Here is an 11,098-nt window from a genome sequence, read left to right as displayed (position 1 = left end):
AATACTACTAATTTGATGGTTGTAGTCATCAAATGTCCCATTAACAACCACCCATATCAGCTAACTTTTTAATTTCACATTTCTCAAGTATAGGCAAATTATCATAATGAATGATAACAGCAAAATGCCTGTGATAAGTGATTGTAATGTTCGGTTTATCGTTCCAGCTACAGGCTACTGGCTAAAAAAATTATGTGAACCCTTTGGAAGTACCTGGATTTCTGCATAAATTGGTCATAAAATTTGATCTGATCTTCATCTACGTCACAACAATAGACAAACAGTCTGCTTAAACTAATAACACATCAAACAATTATATGGTTTCACACCCCGTGTAAACATTCACAGTGCAGGGTGGGAAAAGTATGTGAACCCTTGGATTTAATAACTGATTGACCCTCCTTTGGCAGCAATAACCTCAACCAAACATTTTCTGTAGTTGCAGATCAGACCTGCGCAACAGTCGGGAGGAATTTTGGACCATTCCTCTTTACAAACTGTTTCAATTTAGCAATATTCTTTGGATGTCTGGTCTCTTGAGGTCATGCCACAGCATCTCAAAATCGGGTTGAGGTCAGGACTCTGACTGGGCCACTCCAGAAGGTGCATTTTCTTCTGTTGAAGCCATTCTGTTGTTTATTTACTTCTGTGTTTTGGGTCGATGTCCTGTTGCATCACCCAACTTCTGTTGAGCTTCAATTGGCGGACAGATAGCCTAACATTCTCCTGAAAAATGTCGATAAACTTGGGAATTCATTTTTCCGTCGATGATAGCAAGTTGTCCAGGCCCTGAGGCAGCAAAGCAGCCTCAAACCATGATGCTCCCTCCACCATACTTTACAGTTGGGATGAGGTTTTGACGTTGAGGTGCTGTGCCTTTTTTTCTCCACAAGGTGTTTTGTGTTCCTTCCAAACAACTCAACTGTAGTTTCATATGTCCACAGAATATTTTTCCAGTAGCACTGTGGAACATTCAGATGCTCATTTGCAAACTTCAGACGTGCAGCAATGGTTTTTTTTGGACAGCAGTGGCTTCTTTCCGTGGTGTCCTCCCATGAACACCATTCTTGTTTAGTGTTTCACGTATCGTAGACTCGTCAGAGATGTTTGCATGTTCCAGAGATTTCTGTAAGTCTTTAGCTGACACTCTAGGATTCTTCTTAACCTCATTGAGCATTCTGCGCTGTGCACTTGCAGTCGTCTTTGCAGGAAGGCCACTCCTAGGGAGAGTAGCAACAGTGCTGAACTTTCTCCATTTATAGACAATTTGTCTTTCCGTGGACTGATGAACATCAAGGCTTTTAGAGATACTTTTGGAACCCTTTCCAGCTTTATGCAAGTCCAGCTTTATGCAAGTGTTTTTTATAGGGCAAGGCAGCTCTAACCAACATCTCCAATCTCGTCTCATTGATTGGACTCCAGGTTAGCTGACTCCTAACTCCAATTAGCTTTTGGAGAAGTCATTAGCCTAGGGGTTCACATACTTTTTCCAACCTACACTGTGAATGTTTAAATTATGTATTCAATATAGACAAGAAAAATACAATAATTTGTGTCTTATCAGTTTAAGCACACTATGTTTGTCTATTGTTGTGACTTAGATTCAGATCAAATTTGATGACCAATTTATGCAGAAATCCAGGTAATTCCAAAGGGTTCACATACTTTTTCTTGCCACTGTACGTCAGAGGGACTGTTTCAATTCAGACAGTTTCACCCGCATATAACAAGAGATATGATAGGTGCTATCGTCCCGTTGGTTTAAGCTTATCCGTCATGAACAGGTCATTAGAAATCTGTGGTGTGTTATCTCCAGACATTTTACTTCTCTACACTGCAATAAATTACATTTATCAAGGATGATACAATTAACAAGGATTAACAGGGAGGAGCTTGTTCAGCGACCATTCAATCTTGGAAGGCGAAAGAATGTTTCCATGCCGTATATAAGAAACGTCTTATTGGCTAAATGAGGAAAGTCTCAAGAGTTAGACTAAATATTCCAAACTGATAGGTTCGTAGAAGGTGACCACCACTGACCTGGCTCGAAAGGGAAGATGAGGACAATGATCTCTCAAGATAAAACATCATAAACACACATAATTATGGATACATGGAGAAATACATACAAATATCTCAGGAAATGCCCTATAATGCTGTCAAAAACAGCTGGAGTTCCCCTTTTAAACAGACTCATTCCACAATTTCAGTGTATAGAGCTGGAGGGTATGTTCAATATTATGAGTGCATGAAGGATTTTTTTGTCATAGGAATGTCCTGTACTGAAATGAGCTAATTTAACCAATTACTTACTTTTCAAATGTAGGGACAGCTAGAGAGTCAAAAAATCATAAACCCACTCTAAAAACACATGCTTTATCGACTGGGTTGGCTAACAACTTCCAGATTGTAATAACATTAAAATTGGGGGTAATATAACACAGTAAATTCACAGTTCAGCGTACTGCAGGGAAAATAACACTAAACCTACATTTAAGTGATAATGCCAGAGAAGCCACTCAATGGGCACAGACGTCAGGTCAACATCAATTTTTGTCAACTAAGGTGAATTCAAAGTGAAATAATCAAACATTTTTACCATGTCAGTGGATTTACGTTAAAAGATCAGTTAAAGAAAAAAGGAAAAAAAGACAGAAATTCACTAAATTCCTTTATGTTGATGACTTTTGCCCGGTTAGAGTCTGATAAAGGTTCCAGGCATTTTAAAAATAGTTTTACCAAATAAAGTGAAACCACAAGTCTTTTGTTAATCTCCATCTTTTCATACATCTGTCCAGTGAGGATGTGTTTGAGCTGTAACATGACATGTAATAATGATGCAAGTTTAACAGCAGCTGTGCGACATGCTTCATGGGATTAACGGAGGGACAAGTTCAGGGGTCGTTATCATACAATCGTAGTTCTTGTTTTTGTAATTTAACATTTACGGTTCATGACCATAAACGTACCCTCGTCTCAAACTTCAGCACTGTGCTATTGAGGTCAACTCAATAACACCAAGGCACGTATTACACCAATCTCTTTGGTATTGCTCTTGCCTTGGCAATTTTTTAAAGGGTTACATACAGTAATTGTTATGCCAAATATGGCCACTACAATATTTAATAACACTATACTGAAAAATATTATAAAGTGTATTATAATAAAGATACAAAATATTTAATAGAATAAGGATAGGATCAACTTTAATGTCCCTGAGGCATCTTAGAAAATTGGATGAAACTTTTAAAAAAGGTGAGGAACGTGATCTCCAAGATGGATATCAGTTCACATAAAGTGTGCATAATAAAAAAAAGCTCCATATTCATTGTCTGGAAATTATTGTCTCTGAAAATCCCCTGACACAAATAGCTGTTGTTGTTTTATTAATAAAACAGCCTAAGGATACAGAGCTGGAGCATGTCAAATATTATGACTGGACGGTTTGTTCTGTTGGACTTTCCTGGTCTAGAAACAACACTGTAATAATGAGGTCTGCTGCTTTATCGTAGCCTTTTCCTGCAATCAAATTTCATAATTAATAAACATTATTTCAAAAATCCGCCAAAATCCAGTGTTTCCTTTACCTTTTTCATACATAGGCAGCCGCTAAGGTAATAGGTCGATAGCGACAATTGATAACCTTTCAGACAGTTAACAAAGTGCCACATCAGAAGCATCTGTACCTTTTCAGACAGTAGATCTCTGCTCCTGCATAGAATGTTCAGTAGTTCAGTAAAAGTTGGTGATCGATGTGCTGCGTTGTATTTCTGCTGTTTTCTTTTATGGTAAGGTAGATTGATGTTTTTTTTCTACTAAATGTATTAGTACGTCATTGTATTTACAAACTTCAAAGTACTTTTCTTAGGAGAGAGTGGTCTGCAAGCAGGCAGGCAGCTCGAGATCATTTGATTGTCTATCTCCAGAGAAAGTTGTGTGTTGGCATTTAAAAAGCTGTAGTGTATGTACCCTTTCAGACAAAACAAACATACCATAGCCGAGGCGCTTTCAAGGCGCCACATTCCATGTCTGAAAGGGGTATAGCTCAAACGGTTTGGTAATATTTCAGTCTTCTGTGTGTATATAGTTTAATATTGGGATGCAAACTCAAAACTGAATACATTCCACTCTATATCTGACATGGTACAGGTATATGCTCTTTTTAAGCCCATAACCATGTGTGTGAGGTGTATACTTTTGTTTCAAAGTAGATTTGTTTAAGACTACCAAGAAACACTGTGTGACCTTGATTTAGCCCACGGCAGTAAAAGGTTAAATAACAAATAATGTACCCAGATCTCTTAAATATATAGACAGCTAATGAACACGCTCCAAAATACCATGTTTTATACAGTGTAGGTCCTACTGTGTTAGTTTACAACTTCTGGAGCCGATCCAGCGATCATCACCCTGATTGGGTTATCAGAGTTCTTTTTTGACCGCAGAGGAAGATGTTTGGCGTTGGGGATGCTGCAGTTTTTTCACTGACAGGAAAATTTAGGACTAGTAAATGCCCAGTGCACTACTTTGAGATTTTTTTATTACATTTCTTATTCATAAATATTTTGGGGTTTAGATTTTTCAGGGGGTGCGGTAGAACCCTACTTCTCGCAGCTATGCTTACAGACCTTCTGTTCTACAAAGACTTATGTAAGAACCACCACGTGGTCTAAAGGGTTGTGCTACAGCTACAGTATAAAGCTCAGCAAGTTACACTAAGTAGCACACAGGAGCTTCACATGAGAAGAGTCCTATCACTTGCACTCCCATCAAGCAAGACAGCCACAGACATTCTCAATTCTGACAACCATGTCACCTCCAAGCAATCCAGGTATGTTGATGTTTTCCAATGAGGGTTAAAGCGTTTTGCAGTCATACTGTATATTGCCTAATTTATTTTCATCTCATCTTTAAAACATATGACTATTCAGTTTGTAAAAAGAAATCTAAGAGTAATTTATTGTAGGTCTATTAATCCCACAAGATCCTTTAATACAATTTCTAGTTCTGCTTTGATATCTATCTGCTGTTTTGCTTTGTAGGTCTTCAGATGTTTTGGGGTAGTAATATTGTCTGGACTTTGCCCTTGCAGACTTGAAAAAGAAGAGTAAGGATCATCATTACACAGACGTGCACGGCCTGCCATGCATTGAGAAGATCGTGGCTTCTGTGGATGAGACCCCAGAGGCCATCAGCACTAATATCAGTGGAACTATCCCAGAGTGGATTAGTGGCAATTTCCTCAGAAACGGACCAGGAAAGTTTGAGATTGGTAATAATAAGTGAGTATATTTTAACAAGCTATATATGTTTGACCAGAATCAGATGAGGTGTAAATGGCTATTTATGCATATATGAAATGATTTTTTGTAGGTCTCACCAAGTCAAAGTACTACATGAACTATTTCTTCTGCTTCTCAGATTCAACCACTGGTTTGACGGAATGGCCCTCCTGCATCAGTTCAAAATCGCAGGGGGTCAAGTGACCTACAAGAGTCGCTTCCTGGGAAGTGACTGCTACACAGCTAACAGTGAGAACAGCCGCATCGTTGTGTCTGAATTCGGGACTGTGGCCATGCCAGACCCCTGCAAGAACTTCTTCCAGCGCTTTCTGTCCCGGTTCGAACTGCCACGTGAGTTTACCGTTCAAGTCTGCAGTTCAAGAGTTTGAGGTAAAAGAGTATTGAATATATGACAGAGAATTGATTTGCGTTGTACTAACCACATGAAAACTGTCTTTGGTCCACAGAAGCGTCAGATAATGACAATGTGAGCTTTGTGACGTACAAAGGTGATTACTACGTGAGCACGGAGACGAACTTCATGCACAAGGTGGACCCTGAGACACTTGAGACAAAGGAAAAGGTAGGCCTTAATAAAATATTGCATCAGAGCTACTAGAGTGCAGCCTTTTCTTTTCTTTTTAAAGGCCTACACACACTACCTACAGTAGCCTTTATACACAAAGGGTTCCATTCAGTCTAAACAAATAGCCAATTGATTTGGTTGAAATATTTAATAAGAGCCCTATTGCATTATAGGATAGCATGATTGAAGGGCTATTAAAACATTTCATTGTTGTTGTTGCTCTCAACAGGTGGACTGGAGCAAATTCATCGCTGTCAATGGAGCCACTGCCCACCCCCACACAGACCCTGATGGTACAACATACAACATGGGGAATTCTTACTCTGCTAAAGGTAAGTAAAGAACCAGCCCCTGTCCATTCACTAACCACCTTCACTAAAGTCTAACATCTATTACAGATTAAGAATGACAAAACACAAACCACAAACCTGAAATCTGCCTGCAAAAAAAATGGCCAAAGCTTAGTTTTCCACGTTCCAAATAAAACCTGTCTTTTTATCAGGTGCAATTTACAATATAATCCGTGTGCCTCCGACAAAGTCAATGCCAGAAAACCCAGAGGAAACCCTGGAGGGAGCTACTGTGGTCTGTTCTATTCCCTCAATGGACAAGGCAAGACCTTCATACTACCACAGCTTTGGTGAGCAGACCACACAAAGCCTCCACAGGCTTCATAGCTAATGACACATTTAAAAGTAAACAGCCTTTCATGTAAACCCTCTCACGAGTAGATGGCTCACTCACACAACCATGTTCAAAGCAAAATGGTCATGTTCCATCCTTTAGCTAATCAGAATGCACAGCAATGATCTGTCAATACTGATATGATCTGACTCAACTCCAAAAGAGTGGCAATTGATATACTGCTCATTTGATTTCAGCAATGTCGGAGAATTACGTGGTGTTTATTGAGCAGCCTATAAAAATGGACCTCTTGAAGATTGTTACAGGCAAGCTGAGAGGAAAGGGTATCAGCGATGGGGTCTACTGGGACCCTAAACTTGAGACCATCTTTCATTTGATTAACAAGCAAACAGGCAAGGTAAGACCTTGGTATAGAAAGCCCTGGAACTCTTGGAGTCTCTCAATTAGTTTAAAAGGTTTTGGTAAGAGACAAGCCAGGAACGAGACAACAAAGGATACTAAGCCTACAGTAAATACTTGTAAGTTACACGCTTCATTTCTGATGACTGACATCCTTTATTCTCTTCCAGCTCTACTCAGTCAAGTATCACGCCAAAGCACTGTCCACGTTCCACCAGATCAATGCCTGGGAGGAGAATGGCTTCCTGGTTATGGACCTCTGTGCCGCAGATGATGGCAAAGCCATCAACAACTACATGATTCAGAACATGCGCAAGTCAGGAGAGGCTCTCGACGAGGTTAGTATCAGTCTAAATTGAAGGGTATAACACTTCATAACTTTAATGAATAAGCATTAATAAACTAAAAAAGACTAATACTAACTACAAATACTTATTTCAGTATTTGTAAACATTTATCAAATTTTGTATATTTTATAAAGCATTTATAATGGCTTATTCATTAAAGCTATACAGTATACTATAGTTTTGGCAAATCGGTTGGGACATCTACTTTGTGCATGACACAAGTAATTTTTCCAACAATTGCTTACAGATTATTTCACTTATAATTCACTGTATCACAATTCCAGTGGGCCAGAAGTTTACATACACTAAGTTGACTGTGCCTTTAAACAGCTTGGAAAATTCCAGAAAATTATGTCATGGCTTTAGAAGCTTCTGATAGGCTAATTGACATCAGTTGAGTCAATTGGAGGTGTACCTGTGGATGTATTTCAAGGCCTACCTTCAAACTCAGTGCCTCTTTGCTTGACATCATGGGAAAATTAAAAGAAATCAGCCAAGACCTCCACAAGTCTGGTTCATCCTTAGGAGCAATTTCCAAACGCCTGAAGGTACCACGTTCATCTGTACAAACAATAGTACGCAAGTATAAACACCATGGGACCACGCAGCCGTCATACCACTCAGGAAAGAGACACGTTGTCTCCTAGAGATGAACGTACTTTGGTGCGAAAAGTGCAAATCAATCCCAGAACAACAGCAAAAGCCCTTGTGAAGATGCTGGAGGAAACAGGTACAAAAGTATCTTTTTCCAACGAGTCCTATATTGACATAACCTGAAAGGCCACTCAGCTTGGAAGAAGCTACTGCTCCAAAACTGCCATAAAAAAGCCAGACTATGGTTTGCAACTGCACATGGGGACAATGATCGTACTTTTTGGAGAAATGTCCTCTGGTCTGATGAAACAAAATTAGAACCGCTTGGCCATAATGACCATCGTTATGTTTGGAGGAAAAAGGGTGATGCTTGCAAGCCGAAGAACACCATCCCAACCGTGAAGCACGGGGGTGGCAGCATCATGTTGTGGGGGTGCTTTGCTGCAGGAGGGACTGGTGCACTTCACAAAATAGATGGCATCACGAGGAAGGAAAATTATATGGATATATTGAAGCAACATCTCAAGACATCAGTCAGGAAGTTAAAGCTTGATCGCAAATGGGTCTTCCAAATGGACAATGACCCCAAGCATACTTCCAAAGTTGTGGTAAAATGGCGTAAGGACAACAAAGTCAAGGTATTGGAGTGGGCATCACAAAGCCCTGACCTCAATGCTATAGAAAATTTGTGGTCAGAACTGAAAAAGTGTGTGCAAGCAAGGACGCCTACAAACCTGACTCAGTTAAACCAGCTCTGTCAGGAGGAATGGGCCAAAATTCACCCAACTTATTGTGGGAAGCTTGTGGAAGGCTCCCCGAAACGTTTGACCCAAGTTAAACAATTTAAAGGCAATGCTACCAAATACTAATTGAGTGTATGTAAACTTCTGACCCACTTGGACTGTTATGAAAAAAATAAATGCTGAAATAAATAATTCTCTCTACTATTATTCTGACATTTCACATTCTCAAAATAAAGTGGTGATCCTAACTGACCTAAGACAGGATATTTTTACTAGGAGTAAATGTCAGGAATTGTGAAAAACTCAGTTTAAATGTATTTGGCGAAGGTGTACTGTATGTAAACTTCCGACTTCAACTGTAAGTGTAACCAGCCGAAGTCACTAGGATCAGGAATCGTACGTGTGAACTGGTTGAGGTTGAAAATATATATTTTTAAATTAGGTGTACAACACTATGTGCAGAGTGTTCCCCCGGCGATTTGTCTTGCCTCTCAACGTGGACATGGAGACACCCTGTGGGCAAAATTTGAACACACGCCCCGACAGCACTGCTACTGCCACCAAGACTGCTAAGGACAAGGTGTGTGTACAATAATCATGCACAAGTCTTCTGTTATACATCACTGCTGCAATACATCACTCATTTTCCAATCAAGTTCATTAAACAAAAAGTTATGTGATTAGCCTCCACATTATGTGAATATTCAGCATCAGAGCCTCACTAAACACTCTCTCTGCAGGTGTTCTGTACACATGAGGATCTGCACGATGAGGAACTCCATAAGTACGGAGGTCTCGAGTTCCCACAAATCAACTATGCCAAGTACAACACCAAACCATATCGCTACTTCTACGGTTGCGGTTTCAGACATCTAGTAGGAGACACTCTCATCAAGATGGACCTCCAAGGCAAAAGAATGAAGGTTGGTTCAGTTATATTGATTCTTCCTTCCTTTTTAAAAACACTGAAGAATATCTGCATCTATTGCGATGAATGATGTAGGCCTAGGTAATATTTGGCAGTTTGATGTTAGGAAGTTCACTGCTGACCTTCACACTACTGTGCTTTAAGGTGTGGGAGCATCCTGGACTGTACCCTTCAGAGCCTGTCTTTGTACCCTTGCCTGGCACTACAGAAGAGGATGAAGGTGTCATTATGTCTGTGGTCATCACTCCAAATAAGGTCAGTTCCCCTTTAAACACCTATGCACGTTGGTAAACAATTGTTGTCTCCTAACTCCCAATGTTAGCCTCCTAACTTAATTTAAACATGTTCCCCTTCTCCAGGACAAAAGCACGTTCCTGTTGGTTTTGGACGCCAAGACATTCAAAGAGTTGGGCAGAGCTGAGGTGCCTGTGAACATTCCTTATGGTTTCCATGGGACATTCAACTCCACTATGACTCATTGAAGGCTTCTATCAGTAAAAATTTAGGAGAGGCCCATCAGAGTAACAACACAAACGCGTGAATTGTACTTTGTTCTCCATTTTTCATTTCTTGTAAAGTATATCCTTTCTGATGGTTGACTAGATAGATAGCCATCAAAGCACCTTATTGTGAAGTTTACTTTAAAGCACTGTGAAAAACTTGTTAGTTCCATGCAAACAAAGAAAATGTGTGTCCACTCCTGTTTTGTGAATATATCAATTCTCTATATAAACAACTTCTAATAAAAATATGTATTAAGAAAAGCCATGAGCAAATGTTTTATAATTTGGCTCACTCACCACCAAAAAGGTCCTAATAAATCTTTAAAAAAATACTATTAGAAAAAGTGAAATATAGGCTATGATAATGCCACGCAATATTCCATATGATACACAGATGAATTAGTCCTAGTCTGAATGGAATCCATTGACTCGTGTGGTCACTCACACAACACAGTTACTTCCTAAAAGTGAGTTTCCTGATTGGTAATGGTTAGGCTATATTTTACTGTCTCAAGTAAAAAAGATAACTCATTATATACATTTTCAAAGACGAGTGCTTAACTTTGAAATTACACACACTGAAACGTCAATCTTTTAAACCCATTTATTGTTTACAGTAGGCTACATAGGCCTAGAGCAACAGTATTCCTAATGTTTAAATACAAATAAATAGCTCATATATAAAGATATTAACCACAATGACACTCACATTGTGTTTGCCAGTGTGGGATTAAGAGTGAAGACAGTCAACATAAAAAGCATACATACAGGTAAAAATAAAAGTACTGACATGTTACTGATTGAGATCCGTGCGGAAATATTTACAAATGTCTGTAGCACGCAGGCCTATGTAGCTTGTCTATCCCTGCAGTTTGTCAGAAATAAGAGCCAAGGTACGCCTCAAGTGTTCTTTCTTCTCTTTCAGGTGTGACTCCAAGTTTCTGGCCTCCATCAATATGTCTTCCAACTCCCTAACTTGTGAGGCATCTATTGCAGCCCTCTCACTGTAGGAAACAAAGGCACTACGTAGGATGGACATGACAGTGTGTACAGATTATGGCAAGAGAAGCA

General features: G+C 39.5%; 1 protein-coding gene across 1 annotated transcript; it reads left to right on the top strand.

The window, feature by feature from the left end:
- Positions 1-4,406: 4,406 nt before the first annotated feature.
- On the top strand, positions 4,407-10,295 carry LOC115163243 (beta,beta-carotene 9',10'-oxygenase-like). Its single transcript, XM_029714964.1, has 12 exons — positions 4,407-4,831; positions 5,093-5,282; positions 5,422-5,633; positions 5,750-5,865; positions 6,098-6,200; positions 6,371-6,508; positions 6,750-6,910; positions 7,083-7,250; positions 9,039-9,176; positions 9,337-9,519; positions 9,669-9,779; positions 9,884-10,295. The coding sequence occupies exons 1-12, from the start codon at positions 4,810-4,812 to the stop codon at positions 10,004-10,006; spliced, it is 1,665 nt and encodes a 554-aa protein (XP_029570824.1). The 5' UTR covers positions 4,407-4,809; the 3' UTR covers positions 10,007-10,295.
- Positions 10,296-11,098: the final 803 nt, after the last annotated feature.

This window comes from Salmo trutta, chromosome 26 (genome assembly GCF_901001165.1).
Source record: "Salmo trutta chromosome 26, fSalTru1.1, whole genome shotgun sequence".
NCBI classification, from domain to species: Eukaryota; Metazoa; Chordata; class Actinopteri; order Salmoniformes; family Salmonidae; genus Salmo; species Salmo trutta.
Note: the sequence above shows the minus strand (reverse complement) of the source record. Positions and strands in the feature narration are given on the sequence as shown.